The sequence below is a fragment of the Hippoglossus hippoglossus genome, chromosome 14 (genome assembly GCF_009819705.1).
Source record: "Hippoglossus hippoglossus isolate fHipHip1 chromosome 14, fHipHip1.pri, whole genome shotgun sequence".
Taxonomy (NCBI): Eukaryota; Metazoa; Chordata; class Actinopteri; order Pleuronectiformes; family Pleuronectidae; genus Hippoglossus; species Hippoglossus hippoglossus.
In genome coordinates, this window is record NC_047164.1 from 11,576,199 (window position 1) to 11,592,470 (window position 16,272).

The following is a 16,272-nucleotide window of genomic DNA, read 5'->3' on the forward strand; positions in this document are numbered from 1 at the left end:
ACTTTATATTTACATCGAGAGCGAGTCCTCTCTACGGAGGCCACCTTGTTTTTGTTTTTTTACAGTAGCCCAGACTGGACAAACCAAACACCTTTTGAGTTTTTATGACAACTAAAACCTACCACAGGTTCTCTTTGAAAGGGGAGGGGGAGATGAGGGGTAATCAGCTGCAACATGCAACTTTACTACTAGATGTCACTAAATTCTCCACACTGAACCTTTAGAGAACAAAATCTTGCAGATGAGTGGTGGGAGAGGAGTACTCAGATATTTTAATGAAGTAAAGTTATTAACGCAGCAGTGTAAAAATACATTACGGTCAGTATAGGTAATTTGTAGGACGATGAGGGGATGCCTTCAACTTAAAACCAAAATGACCAAAAATTACCCCTTAATAACCTGTCAACTCCTATTAACAGCATTTGATTGGCGTAGGCCTGTATTGGTATTATTGCTATGGCTCTGCTTTGTTGAAGAAACAATTGGTGCTGTTACTAAATATGGCCTCTGATTCTGTGTGGTCAAAGAGTGCCCATTATGTAGATATATGCAAACAACATTTTTCAATATGCAACGTGTACAACTGCAGATTAATTATACTTCATCCACTGTCCAAACATGCAGCATTTCAGTGCTGTCGCTGCTCAAGTTTCATCATCTTTATATCCAGTGAAATCGTTCAGTGCAGTGAGTTGCAATAGGTTACACGATAAAGCAGAGGCGATGATTAATGATGGCTGAAATGAAAAAGATAAATGTGTAGGCATAGAAAAAAAATCCAGTTTGGACTTCAAAGAGTTGGAAAACATTATTTTTCAATGGCACAGACAAGACCACACTGGGTGTAGCAGAATTTGTATTCAAAGCTTTGAAAAATGATTTAAACATAACATAAAACTCTTTCATATTGCAACATGGATTAAATGGCTTATCATAACAAAAACATAAAGCAAACCTTAAAACACAAACCAGAGGTCACAGCCACCCTGAGATGAATATTTATGAACTATGAGTTTTAAAGTTTATCAGGAAATATGAGAATCACTTAAAGTCATTCATTACTTGCAGTATTAATATACAAAAAGAAAAAAAGTGTTTGTTTAGCAAGATTTTCTAAAACAAAGCATCTTGTTCCTTTGCTGAGCTCCTGTCCTTCGCACTGAGGTTGGACATTTGAACCTCAAAGATTTTGTCAAATGCACTGCAGTCCACACGGAACGCTCCTTTCTCCAACGAAATGCAGGACTCAAATCTATGGCCCCACAGGACCTCATCCTCTGTGTAGGAAGTCCTCGCCTGGCACGTCATACCTGCAGCACAAAGTCAACAGGAGATCTTTCAAAGAAATATATTCATTGGTCAGAGTTGATTAAAAAAACTCAACTTAAAAAAACAATGAGTTATGGTACTTTTTGGGTCTGTTGCTCAGCAGTATTGGTGTTCTGTATCTTAACATTACCATCTGACAGATTACATATGCCACAGGCTGCTGCGATCGCATCCAAATAGAGCAGGTTGTAGCCCTGCAATGTTTCCTCACAGCAAGGTTCTTGGTTTGAATCCCAGCTTGGCAGGGGACTTCCGCCGGCTTCAGTCCAAAAACATGCAGACTGGGGTTAGGTTAATTGGAGACTTAAGATTGGTCATAGGTGTGATGGTTGTTTGTCTCTACACGCTGGTGACCTGTCCGGGGTGTAACCCGCCTCCGGCCAAATGCCAGCTGGGATTGGCTCCAGCACCCAGCGACCCTGACCAGATAATCATACTTCAAAACTGGTGTTGTTCCAAGACCGTTTTTGTGTCCTGTATTGTGTGCGGTTGAAGTAAATACCAGTGATCGTAAAACTGGCTCCTGCTTACACTGATCTACATTTCTTATATATTTATACACTGAAACACAGTGGAGTTTATGGAATCCCCTCAGTTGTTTTCAGCCAGTTTTCTTCCTACTAAGCAGCAGTGTTCAGACACATTTTGCTGCCATCAGATTTCCCTGTGATTGTTAGAATACACATATAAAAGAGGCACACCTACAGAGGTTCAAATCTCATTAAATCAAAGCTATGACCCCTTCTGTGCACAAGACACAGTCAAAAAACCTTGAAAACCTGCAATCAAATCACAACATTAGAGTTTTAGAACAGCAGCAGAGTAAAAATACATCTCCAGACCTGATGCCTCCACGATGCCCTCCAGGATGACAATGATTTCAAAGGTTTCCCTCTTCAGACGCTCGGCCCCAACCTCCCAGAAGGGGCTGCATTCCCTGATGACGTGGGTGATGGTCTGGGGCTCCACCAGGAGCAGCCTGTCTCCCCCGGTGTCGTAGCCCAGGTTGATCTCCGACTGCTCCAGCGGGATGAACTCGCCCTCCTTGGTCTGCCGGGACTTGATCAGCTTGGCCCGGATCTTGGCGTCCACCATGTGGCTCTGTCGGAGGTCACCGATGCGGAAGAGCATGCACAGCTTCTCGTCCCGCTCACATATGACACAGTGCTTGCTGAAGATCAGCGTCTGAGCTCTCTGCTGGGGCCGGGAGATTTTCATAAACATGCAGCCCACCATCAGAGCGTCGATGATGGAACCAAGGATGGACTGGACCATCAGCAGCACCGTACCCTCGGAGCAGTGAGCTGTCACCATCCGGGAGCCATACCCAATGGTTCTCTGGCTTTCTAATGACAGCAACAGGGCTGATAGGAAACTGTCTACATTCTGGTAGCACGGCTTCCATTGAGGGTCATGGACATGAGCAATGTCATCACGCAACCAGGCACCCAGAAAATAGATTCCACCAAATGTCAGCCATGTGAGGATGTAGCACATAGTGAAGACGAGAAGGAACCAGCGACACTTGAGGTCCACCAGCGTGGTGAAGATATCTGAGAGGAAGCGACTCTTGTCTGCGATAGGCCCCAGGTTGACCCTGCACTTTCCATCCTTGGTGATGTAACGCTGGCGCAGATTGCTGGCAGTGACATGCGAGGAGGGCTCATCACCCAGCAGCTTGCAACGCTTCTTGTGACTCTTTGCAATGTGCTGTTTCTCGAGCGCAGACACCGGAACGTTGTTGCTTCTGGTGGAGCCTCTCGATTGCCACCTGGAGCTGAAGCGCTTGAGGGGTCTGCTGCGATGTGAAGGTTGAGACACCGGGGTCTCCTCTGCTGGAGGCTGAGGAGCTGCTTGGGTGGTTTGCTGCTGAAGGGGATCCTGCCTGGATAAAGTCAGAGCCTGAGAGGACGGAGTGCAGGGACTGTGGGTTTGGGAGGGTGAGGCCTCCTGGGACGACGGGAGTGATGAGCAGATGGTGTAGTTAAAGTTGTTGTGGATGAGAGAGGCTCTTTTTGCAATCATCATGGAAGCAACAGTGGATTTCGCCGCACCCTGAAGTGAAAGATAAAAATGCATAATAATCATAAAAGGCTTGATCATGAAATTAATGACAAGTAGCTTCATAAGCCGTGTCCCGTTGAAGTGCCGCCCACCTCATCCGAAATGTGGCAGAACAATGTGCTCCCCTCTTTTGCCACATTCTGGAAGACATGACCAGTTTATCCTTTGTGTCTTCAATATCCAAACATCCGCTCCTTGACAATCACCTGTTTTAATGTCTGTTAGGCCAAAGCCTCCTCTGCCCAACAGCTGTTTTCTGTTTTGATATAAGCACATATTAGGAATGTTCAGCACAAGAACATCAAATCTTGAACCCCAAGATATTGCACACTGAACAGGAGCCCACATCAGTAGCTTTTAGTAGAGGTCATCAAAACTCCAGTTCTTATAGAAACTGGGACGTATAAAATGGTTTGAAACAGCAAAAAGATTCCTAACTTCAACATATACAGAGTGGGTTCAGCATACCAGACTTAAGACCTCTGGAAAAAAGAGTCCACTACTGCTTACTGCAAGATGTGTTTTGAGGAATATAAATAATCACAGAAATCTCTTATCTTGATTCATTAAATATTAATATGGAACATTCAAGATTTGTCTAATGTCAGTAAAGCCAATAAAAAGTCTGTGAAGTCTGTGGATCCAAAGCCTCTGTGCTATGCAACACAGCAGATTATTATATATACAGTATATATGCTTCTATACGCAGCACTCTTTGTTAAACTGGGGCAATGTGGGGTTCAGTATCTTGCCCAAGGACACATCGGAATGCAGAACCAGGGATCGAACCTTTCTTTTAGTGGACCACAATCTGTACCTCCTCTCTACCTCCTCAGCCACAGCCATCCTTTACACTACACTACAACATTGGACTTGCTGACATGTTCAACCACAGTCTGACAGTCCCATATCCACTGGACACCACACGTGTTTCAATCTGCAGCTGAAAATCAACCTCAACAAACTATTTCCTCCAGTTTGAGTAACATTCTCTAAAAACTACAGTCCTCATCTGTTTTAGGAGATTATGAGGATTTGAAAAAAAGACTAAACTACATATTTGTAACATGTTTTTAAACTTAAGAAGTAACTGGGGTTTGGGCCCACAGATAAGGCAGGGACGTCAGACAAACACAGTAATCATTATAATACAGACAAAAGATAAGTAGTTTACTTCCAGTGTATTTTCATTGATGGTAATAAAAAAATAATAAGACATATAATATAAGTTGTTTTACAAAGTATATAGCTTGCCATTAGAAAAATAATGAATATATTTCTTCCTTGGCATTTAATTAAGCTGCAGCTCAGTGATTAAAACAGACAGCTGTACCTTGTAGGTGTAAGGAGAGTAACGTATAGATTCTGGTTGTGGCCGCGGCAGGTAAGCCAGCAGATGTTTAGCAGCGAGAGTCTGCGTCGGGGGGATGGAGTTCCTGCGAGGCTCGATCCTGACGTCCTGTAGAGTCTCTCTATTGCACATCCCATCGGAGCTCATCGCTGAGGTCTTCTTCAAGATGTGGGTTTCTCCTCACGTCTGGCCTCTGTTTGGGCAACGACATCAAACTGGATTTACAAAGGCAGCTAGAGAGGGACATCACTGTGTCTCCTGTTAGTGCTGCTCCAAAGTTTATCCTCACCAAGGAGATTATGTTTTCACCCCTTTCCATTTGTTTGTTTATTTGTTTGCCAACAGGATTATGCAAAAGCTACCAAACAGATTTCTATGAAACTCTGGGGAGGGATGGGACAGAGGCCAAGAAAGAACCTGTAATATAGTTCATGCATCCGGAGAAAGGGACAGATCCAGGAAGTACTTTGAATCACTTTCTTTAACATTGCAAGATAGAATTTTATTTTTCTTACATTTCACAAATTTTTCAGGATATAATTCATAGATCTTGATTTTAATAAATAAGGCATATTTAGACAACTGATATCTATGAGTGTGTGGAATGTGGTGCAGCTTGATTAAATCTCAGGGGGCTGCTGGGCCTTGGCGGAGGTCTGTGCTCTACGGAGAGCTGTCTTGGTTTCAGTACGAGTTTGTGGAAACATAATTTGGGAACCACTGATGGAGGCGCCTGCTTTCACTCAGTGACACATTTAAAATGTGACAACTCAGTCTCCTGTTTATATTCAGCTGCTCTTCCAGGAGAACAATTTCTTTGACATCCCCCACATACGTCTGTAGATCAGACCTGTGCAGCTGTGACGATGACGATGATGATGCTATTCTTCTTCATCTGCTCAACATGAGGTTTGAAGTGGGCTGATCAGTGTCTCCGGCGCACATGAAGGGATTATCACTAATCCTCAAAATTCATCTGAGAAACACTAAGGAACACGATGGATTTGAAAAGATTACCGACTTTGTTTGGACAGAGGCTTAGAAATTATATTGTCCAGATGTGACCGAATGAACTTCTGTCTTATGTTTTAAACAGTGCTGTATTTACTGTAGCAAAGCACTCACGCACAAAATGTGACACCCTTCTGAATCCTGACCACGGCCGGTCTGTGCAGAGCCAATCAGACGGACAGAATTTTACCGTGGGAATCTGTCTTCTTAAACAGACAAAAATGCTATACTAAAAAAATCAGGTGATAACGAACTACAGTCAGTTAAAATATAAACACCTTTTTACGTGGAGTCTATTCTGAGTCTGAACAAGTTTTGATTTTAGGGTAAATAAATTATTTACAGGAAATTTCTCGCAAATTAAATCAGTTTGAGCTGCAACAGTTTTTTAGTTTCTCAATTAGTTGATTGACAGAATATCCACAAACAGATTCTATAATCAATGTATTATTTGTCTGTTTTTTTCTTTAATTCTTGCATCTCCTATGTGAGGATTCTTGCTTCTCCCACTTTTAGAAATGATAGTAAGCTGCTTATTTTTGAATTTTGTACAGTCTGTTAGCCAAAACAAAGATTTTGATGTCTCTTCATGCTCTGGCAAACAGTGATTTTATGAATTAAATGTGATTTTATACAGAATTCAATCATCAATTAATTGGAATTGAATGAATTTGAATGAAAGTAGGGTTAATTAAATATCTAAAGCTATTATTTAAAAAATCCACCTGTCAATATTATGAATTTTGAAAATGATTCTAACACTTCTGCTGAAAAGGTCATTATAAAAAGGGTGAATTGTCACATACCTCTGTGGAGCATACATGAACATGAACACAGCTGCTGCCAGGGTTGAACTTCCTTGTTGAAGTCACAAGGTTTGATCAGACGAAGAAAGATGATGAGTGACGGACGAGCTGCTGTGTGACTGTTACTGTCCAGCTGTTAGTCTCCTCCCCTCCAATCATTCACACAGCAGCTTCTGACAACGACCATCCCATAACACTGAACATGGCTGTGACAGCTGTTTGAATAGAGCACCTCCTCGAGTGTCAATACTGTACATCAGGTCAGGTTCTATTTAAATTCATTCTGCTTTCTAAGTGTTTCATGAGAAAACCACTCTCATACAAACATACATACATAATTATACATATTGTAAAATTATGACAAGTTGATGCTGAATATATATATAGCACTTTTCCATCCTTATCGACCACTCCTTTACAGTACAAGTCACATCCTCTCATTCATACAGTGCTTCTATATGCAGTACTTCTTTTCTATAACACAAGTCATACACTCTCAGCACAAAAGTCAGGGGGAATTTGGGCGTCAGTATCTTCAGATGCTTTGGAATGCAGACCGGATGACCTGGGGAACCAATCACTGACCTTCTGATTTGTGGATGATGCTTTCTACACGCTATCACAGCTGCCCCATTTCTTTAGTAAAATAAAAGCATCACGTACTGACGCCAACTATCTCTCCAACAGTTCAGCTCTCTGCACATTCAGCTGAGCTAAGAAACACTGAGCACCTACAGGAAAATGTGCAGACCATAAATGTCCTCATGAAATGTTAATGACACCAAGCCAGTAGTTCTAGTGATGCCTTATTATTGTGCTTTCTGCACCATATTAGGTCATAGAACTGTTTGTTTACCCAGTTTCCTGAATCCAGGCACCATGTCCCCATTTCTTTAGTAAAATAAAAGCATCACGTACTGATGCCAACATTATATTCATTAAAAACAAACGGTTCTCAAAAGGTTGTAAAAAGTTGCATCTTTTGGTTTATTTTGAGATATAATAAATACATGAGTGAAGAGTTCATTTTCACTTCTTGCTTGAACATGGATATTTTTATGAGGTGCAAGTTTCTGTGATTCTCCGTTAGAGCCACATGTTAATTTAGAGGCGTTGAGATCTGAACAAACTCAGAAAACTTTCACCTGAAATGACATTAGTACAGAACAGAGACCTCTGACACAAGCACACTGCAACACAGATGAAGTTTGACCAACAAAATGAGCCCTGGATGCCACATCACATGTCAACAGATGGCAGGCCAATGGTTACACAACCTCAGTTGGCTGTCATGGAAACCCCCCCCACCCCCCCCAAAGCAAAGCTATAGGACTGAGTCTGCAGGCTGATGTAAAGACGCCTTCGTGTAATCTGTGTGGGACTGATTACAGCCTGATGAGAAGAACCAGATCCCACAGATTGATTACAACCAGTTTATAATCCCAGAGACAACCAAACAGTTCAATCTACATACATGGACGTGTATGTTTAACAGACATAACAGAAGATGTACTTAACATTAATGTTGTGTTTAATGGCATCACATAAAGGTCTTATGCTGCTGTAAGTAAACTTATGCAGCTTGACTGGGGCTCATTTTGGCGATAAAAAATGACATACCATAACTCAAATCTTGAGGTTTTTTCTCAGTATTAATTAATATCACCATGTGGTTTATGTTAAAGGAAGAGAGTAGTAATATATTTCATGTACATAACAGAGGATGGAAATGATTTAAGACACAAATCCTGTTTTCCACAGAGGAAGAAGTGCTCTAGTATCGTCTCGTTGGTCGTTAGCTCCAAGTGTTCATTTGATTTTGGTCAGAGCCACAGCTCTCCTCTCTGTGTTCTGAAACAAGGCTCGGATCAGATTCTTCCCCTCCGAACTGGAGAACTCCAACGCCAAAGGACCTTTACCGTCAGCCCACCTGTGGAGAGGTATCAAGGGAGAATTAATACCAGCCAGTCCAACTCATCCATGGAAAATAAAAACGGTAGGAGTGTTATCAGAGACCTTTAGTTCAGTGAATCAATTTTACTTGTCATGAGAAGTACTAAGAAATAACTGAAAACACTTATTTAAAGTTTATCTGTGGCTAAATAACCTAATAACTTAGTTTAGGTTTGGAGAGTACACATTTTTTAATGTTGAAGCTTCAAACTAGAGGTATGGAGTTTGACATTTAGAATCCAGTGTTTAGTCCAGTTTCCATCTTACCTGTCAACAATCTCCTGCAGGTTGGCCCGCAGCACGATGACCAGCTCCTTGAAGGTGCTCCACTTCTTCACATAGAGGGGCACTTCCTCCTGATATCTCTTGTTCTTGTTTTCCTCAGCAAGAGGGATGAAGACGAGCGGACCTTCCTCGATGATGGTTTGGCACAGTGTGTGCAGGTGCTCCCCATCCTCAGAGGAAATATCCTGTAGACAGTTATAGAAAGAGAAATAAAATCCTTACTGATCAACAGCCACGAGTTTACAGAAGATCATCTTCATACCATATCAAGATAATATCACTTTTATGTTAAGGTTTTTTCAGGAGATGTGTGTTAGTGATACAATTTGGAAATTTTATCAACCTGGTAGTGCATCATCATGACATTGATGATATCAATTTATCATTTAGGGTCATTATAGTAGATATAATTCCACTCTAAATGTTTTCAACAGGAATTTATTAAGAACCAACATTTTTTTTTTGTGCTGTACACTAACTCTGCCATTATTTAAAATCCAGCTTTTATTGTTTATTATGATTCTTTCACCAGCTGGGACCCACAATTCTGCTCTTAGTTTGGTTTCAGATTTGATTACACACCCAGAAGCCATTTTATTCATGGATTTCTTTATGGCATTAATACCTTTGTATTGGTATAATTGGTAATATGGTCCGACGTGATGGAAAACAAGACAAACCTCTAGCATCATGATTTTGGCAATGACTTCAGTGATGGCAGTGTTGAGGAGGTTGCCCATGGCTTTACAATAGATGCTGACTGGCAGGACGTCCTGCCACACTGTACCCAACTGTTTCAACTGATGAATCACCTGCAAACAAACACATGGAAAGTGAAAGAATGAATAGTAAAACCTTGGCACGGCTAAAGTTAGTCATTATCAGTAGTTCCTCAACAAGTTTTATTTCATTACAACAAAAAATCTACGGTTCAAATATATTTCTCTGACACAATCATTGTTACAACTCATTTACATTCTTATTTTTAAAGCCTTTCCTCTCACCTGTCTCACTGCTTTGCTCGCTGCAATGTAATTATCTTCGTCATCCAGATTGCAGAAGTTGTGAGCAGTGGAAAGTCTCTCCAACAGTTCAGCTCTCTGCACATTCAGCTGAGCTAAGAAGCACTGAGCACCTACAGGAAAATGTGCAGACCAGAAATGTCCTCATGAAATATTAATGACACCAAGCCAGTAGTTCTAGTGATGCCTTATTATTGTGCTTTCTGCACCATATTAGGTCATAGAATTGTTTGTTTACCCAGTTTCCTGAATCCAGGCACCATGTCCACAAATGTTGCAACCCCCTCGCTGAGGGGCTGTGGCAGATGACCTCTGAAATGGTGTCCCAGAGTGAGCAGGTGGTGGGCCAGGTACATGCAGTTGTTGTGCTGAATGGCAGCCAGGTGAGGGAACTTGAGCAGGTTCTCCCTGGATGGAGGAGCAGAGAAACAATGACCTACTTTTTACACCTTCAGTGGAAATGTGTTGGTTTGGTCTGCTGTGAGTTGTGAGATGAAAACATTCTTACTTGTGATATGTTGGCACAACATCATAGAACAGCTGGAAAATGTTTCTCACGGTGAAGAAGAGCTGTAATGCACTGAAAAGAACAGAGATAGATTCATTTTGACAACATATCTTCACTGATGAAGCCTGGTGGTCTGAGAACAGACATTATGATTGCAGGATCCAGTAAAGCTCAAGTCTGTCTAAGGGCAACAACTCAAGCTATCTTGGCCTCTGCTGCTTCAAATGTTTTTTATCCATTGTTGTCAATCTCCTCCACACTGTAGACTGCAGATACACTGACTGGACAAGCCTCAATGTTTTGTAATGACATGAAATAATAATCATACATAATCCTAAATGATTACTGTCAGGGAGGTGCTGGTTTTTCTATTGAACTATGACATTGCGCTGCCAGGCACAACAACCTCATATGTACATCAGTACAATACACAGTAGGGTCTTTGAGCACTGTAACATACCATTGTGTGGAGCTTCCGACAGCCTCACATAGGGTGTTGAGTGTCAGCTCCATCAGCTGCTGCACTGACTCACTGATGCGGCAGGCCGGTAGACACAGACTCCACGCAGACAGCTGCTTTGGGTTCTCCATCGTGATGTCCTCCTTTGTGGCCTCCTGCTTCACCTTCAGCTCTGAACTTGGAGCAGGGAGCTTGGGGAGACGCAGCTTGGAGTCTGGTGTGATCTGATGGAGGGAGATGTTACAAAAAGGCATTAAGGTTATATATAAAATATTTACTGTAAGAGAGTATGTTTGAAAAAGAGAGGATTGCATAATACTTCAGGACATTCACGTATTCACAACCATACTTTTCTCTTTAAACTACATTACTGGTCGTTTGAAGGTTTAATGCTGCAAGTATCTTCAATTCAATTCACTTCTATTAGCTGCACAAAAACTTTTGTTAGTAAAACATACTTACTGAAAACCAGCTTGACTTATGTATGCTAGGGCTGTGACTTTTAATTTGAACATTCCCTCAAACGTGGGGGCAAAAAGTTAATATTCAATCAAAAGTTCATATGCACACATGCCTTGACAGTGTTGTGCATTTTGGAGGTCATGAGTTTGCGGGCCGCCACAATAACATCCTTGCACTTCTTGCTGGCAAAGTGACAGTTGACGTCTCGGGCATATTTGAGCAGATCTGTGGAGTCGCCCTGCAGAAACTCCATCTCCTTCAGAGACTTCTCAAACTCCTCTGTTTCCTTGATCACCTTGAATATGTACAGGAGAAAAAACATTAAATATGAAATTCGACAGACCAGAATAAGACAGCAAGACAAAGACACGTTTCTTTTCAGTATGTAGTTTACAATATCATTTGTATATTTTCTGTAGGTGTAACAATAAAATTATATTATAGAAACTGCTGTTAGGTCCATACACTTTTATATTTCTCTAGCTGGCTGTTGTTGGTGGGGATGGAGTAGAGCAGACACTCGTGGATGATGCACTGGGAAATTTCCTCCCAAATTAGCTCCCCCAAGATAGTTGAGAGCTTTTTATCACCAATGGACACGTCTGAAAAACAACACACGTTTATTTTGTCACTATTTTGTAATTTAATATTGTCCACCTGCCGACTTTTTCGTTAAACATGCGCCTTATGACTTATGCAGTTGTGATAAAGATGTAAAACACAGCGACACTGAGCGACCTTAGAGCATTATGTCATATTTCTATATGGGCCCAGCCATACTTTACCTAGCAGGTGCGAGTGCAGTGTCTGGAGCACCAGGAGCAGTTTCCTGTAGACCTGTGAAGGTGTGGATCGCTCCTCTGGGCTCTCCTCCAAACACTCTAAAGCCAGGAAAGTTCCCTCCCCCTGCTGCTCTGTTACCTTCACTGACAGTGACGGGTACACCACCAACGGCTTCAACATGTTCTTCAACAGTACTTGACCTGAAAGGAAAGGACAGAAATGTGCTTTACCCATGATGTCCGTATAAAAGGACTGCATATTCAACAGCGAGCCGTTTTTTGTTGTTCTTACTGAAGAGTTTGATCTTGTGCTGAAGGTCTCCCTGGATGGCCAGAGCTTGCAGGACGCAGCACAACAGAGCAGGTGGTTTGGGTTCACCCTCTTTACTGCCGGGGTGGCTCAGCTTCAGCTCAACCTTCAGGAAGGACTTCAGACCTGCAGACTCTAATGGTACGAATCCAACAGCCAATGTTAATGCAACAAGCTCAGGTAGATTTAATGTTGTGTTTTTGAAATATAAAGAACATGAAACGCTAGGAAGTCTAAGACCAGCTTATAAATGCATCTATTTGGTCCAAGCTGTATGGAATTGAGATTATGACTGGAATTCGTGCAGTGTTTTGTTACCGAGTATTAGTTGCAGTCATCTGTGTGATTACAATCATATAAATACACGTAGGGAAGAAAAACAATTCTAAGTCTCTGTATCTTTAATATAACACTGAACAATCCCTTCATACTCAGCAATGTATGATACAGAATATACTTAATATAGTTATATATGTATCACGTCTGACTAACATAGTTAAAATTTTCAACCAGAGGAATTCTTACCCTTTGAGGATGGTAATCTCCAGATGACGAGGCGTTTCCATTCATCTCCCATGTGGTAAATTAAGTTTTCTCTCTGCACCGTCAGCTCCGAGCTGAGAGTACTGAGCAGCGGCAGCTGGGACGTCTTCCAACCCTTCAATGAATCCACACTGGTTCTTGCCTACAAAAAATATTACCCATCAATCAATATGTTGAGACAAACTTAAGAAAAAAGTTTATTGGAAATAATATAAATATGCATACATGTAGCAGCAATCGTCTCCCTTTTCCTTGACCTTATTTCAGGACTTAGAGTTTTCCATTTTCTGACAGTATTTACATTAAAGGTTCAGTATGTAGAATTTAGTGATATCTAGTGGTGAAGCTGCAGCTGGATCCACCTCACCTGACCCTCCACTTCCAAACATGAAAAAGAACCTTTCCTGTGGTCGCCTTCAGTTGTCATATAAACTCAAAAGGTGTTTAGTTTGTCCAGTCTGGGCTACTGTAAAAAACATGGCGGCCTCCGTAGAGAGGACCCGCTCCCGATGTAAATAAAAAGTATTTAAATATAAAAGGGCCAATTCTAGGGTAAAGACGAAAACAAAAACTCGTACAATTTAGATAATTACACACTAGTGAAAACATCACTAGGATTATTTTATATTCAATTTCTGCTAATAGATCCCTTTCACCTAAATCTTAAACAATGAACCCTTAAAACTGGTTGTTCTCTTCACTGAAGTTTTCAAATAATTGCTGAGGTCTACATCAGATTAGAGGTGAGGTTGTGTGGACATGATGGTAACAGCTCTTACCCTTTCCAGCTGGTTGGCTGCGTCAACATACTTCTTCTCTTGTAAAGATTTGTTGAACTCCTCCATTGCATTGTGGAACTGAGTCAAACAGAAGAAATAAGATAAAATGTTAATATATTTTGTCCTTATTAGTGACATTATCATCCTTATTATTTTTAAACTGAAATGTATAAACTGGATATATTTGTAAATGACATGTTAATAATTAAAGCATTTTGACACTATTTACATCCTTACATACATTTAACTTAATAAAATACATGAGTGATGTACCTCTTTTATGAATCCTAGCATGGTTATGATAATGGTATTTTTCTCCAGCTGCTGCTTCAGCTTTGCATACTCAGCCACAGCCACGTGGATATTCTGCTGTATCTGTGTAACACACACAAAGTTTAATGGCAGTGCTAAAAAATGTATCCCAGTCTGTTCGGCTTTCATAACATTTATAACCGGTTTCAAACATACCTCATTCTCAATGCAATTTTTAAGGACATCCATTTCTTTGGAGACCTCATCCACCTGCACCATTAGCTCCTCGGATCCTTGGAGACTAGGTATGAAGTCACCATATCGCTTGTTTATCATGTCACATACTTCTTCCTGAGAAAAAACATGAAGCAAAAGGAGTTAATAGAAACTTTTCCCTTTGAGCTTGGTGCCCTGCTTGCAGTTTGTTTACAATTGTTTAATTCTTTTCATCTACTTAGTAATATATATATAATGGTTCATGTTAATATCCTGTTAATTAATGATACAAATGAAAACTTATGCATAGAAAATCCCAGTGGGTGTCCACAATAACCGGTCATTAATGGTAGATCTATCTTTTATCCATCCAATGACCTGAATAGACGCAAATTATGTTTGATTTCAGGAAACAACAAGGCTTACACAGGGAACACAACTGCTGCATCATGGCATTTGACAAAGTGCATTCAATCCAAAAAACTCTTAACATTTAAAAGGGATTTGAGAACAGTTGCATTTTTCCTCAATCGATTATAAAAATGTATTTATTGTGTGGATCAGTCTTTTAATAAATACAATTGATTAAAACGGATTTTGGACCATAAATAAAATACTACTTGTGATTTATTCACATTTTTCTCACAACAAAATGAATTTTACAAAGTTAAAATCCGATAGATACTCGTATTTTAGTCACTGATCTTCAGCTTCCTTACTTGTTCGTTTTGCTATAGTTTACTAAATTAGTTATAGTCTCATTATAGGTGTAAGTGGGCTTTTTGCACTGAAGCCAGTGTCTTCTGTCTAATTACTGAATGGATGAACAAGTTTAGTTTCCAAGCTGACCTTGACGATCATACAAATCAGTAGAAATACTATAGGATGCAAATCCGAGTGATTATCTCGAGGTTACAAAAGTGCCTAGTTTGCTGTTTGTTTGTTATTGAGCCACGTAGCTCGTTGGATGGCACCACATACAGTGTGGCTAGCTAACAGTACTGCTAACGAAAATACACTAAACTTGTATTAAGTTAGCTCGATGGCCCACGTCTACAAGTTAATGGTGTCACCAGTGTTTATTCGCGGCTAAGTTTTATTCCAGTGAACAGCTAGTCGCAAGTTAGTCAGAGGATGAGTGAAGTTTCACATCTGGCAGTGTTAGCGCTAACAGCTAAGGCTAATTCAAACTTTATCCAGCAGAGCTAATGCTACGTCAGCTAGCAGGTTACCTTGGTATCCTCCACCTTGCGCGACATTTTGCTAATTTTGCCGGACAGGTCCTCTTTCTCCAGTTTGCCGGAGCTGGCGAGTACTTCGGTCACAAACGACGCCATCGTGAAGCGACGTTATAATGTTCTACAGGTTTAAAACAAGTGTGACAGACGAGCCTCAGCTCCTCCGTGCGACAACAACCCAACACCCGCCAGCTGCTTGGATTGGTCCCGCGATATCCACTGGACCCGCCTCCCAGCGTCTTCTTCTTCGTTTGATTTAAATAGAGGACAGGTTGTCACCAGATCCCATCATTACCTCCCTCTGACGTTAGGAGAGTATATAACAAAAGTTCTTTAGGCATAGGGCAGAGGTCTGTCGTGATCCAAAGAGAATCCACAATTAATAAATAAAGGCACAAGGAAACAGGAGAGCAGAATACATGGCAAAAAGGGCAAAGGTAGAGTTTTGAAAGTATTTTGTACAAAAATGTCACTTCCTAAAAAAACAACCCCTGTTTTTTACTGGCATATTCGAACTAGATAACGCCCCATTAAAATATCTAAAATGCACTTTGATTCCAGATTGATCCCTTGTGTGTTTATCCCCTCTTTTTCCCTTTATGTTTTTTTCCCCTTTGTGCTGTTTAGTAATTTTTTGTGTGTATATGAGTTTGTATTGTATTATGTGCTCTGCATTGTCCTATTGCAACCAGTCGCTCAGTGGTTTTGATATTGTTTTACATATTGTTTTGAATATGACATTGCTTTATTGTTTATATAAACAATCAAACCATTATTACCTGTCTGAGGATGGAAGCAAAAGCAAAAAGTGCCGGATATTCTACAAATCCCAAATAACCACTTTCTATATTTCAACTATGACCTGCTAAGTCTGAATGATAGGACAGTGTCATGATTTGAG

The 16,272-nt window shown here is 40.8% G+C and overlaps 2 protein-coding genes across 2 annotated transcripts; both read right to left on the reverse strand.

Moving 5' to 3' along the window:
• Window positions 1-843: 843 nt before the first annotated feature.
• On the reverse strand, window positions 844-5,050 carry LOC117774741 (G protein-activated inward rectifier potassium channel 3-like). The gene is made up of 4 exons (XM_034607362.1): window positions 4,727-5,050; window positions 2,172-3,384; window positions 1,064-1,310; window positions 844-1,026 (listed from the first exon to the last, which is right to left on the reverse strand). Exons 1-3 carry the CDS (start codon window positions 4,889-4,891, stop codon window positions 1,114-1,116), a joined length of 1,575 nt encoding a protein of 524 aa, XP_034463253.1. The 5' UTR covers window positions 4,892-5,050; the 3' UTR covers window positions 844-1,026; window positions 1,064-1,113.
• A 2,474-nt stretch (window positions 5,051-7,524) lies between these two features.
• On the reverse strand, window positions 7,525-15,605 carry zw10 (zw10 kinetochore protein). The gene is made up of 16 exons (XM_034607015.1): window positions 15,366-15,605; window positions 14,134-14,268; window positions 13,939-14,040; window positions 13,666-13,743; window positions 12,869-13,028; window positions 12,326-12,478; window positions 12,037-12,234; window positions 11,717-11,853; window positions 11,364-11,546; window positions 10,790-11,013; window positions 10,330-10,401; window positions 10,060-10,229; window positions 9,804-9,934; window positions 9,480-9,611; window positions 8,782-8,984; window positions 7,525-8,491 (listed from the first exon to the last, which is right to left on the reverse strand). The coding sequence occupies exons 1-16, from the start codon at window positions 15,468-15,470 to the stop codon at window positions 8,371-8,373; spliced, it is 2,304 nt and encodes a 767-aa protein (XP_034462906.1). The 5' UTR covers window positions 15,471-15,605; the 3' UTR covers window positions 7,525-8,370.
• Window positions 15,606-16,272: the final 667 nt, after the last annotated feature.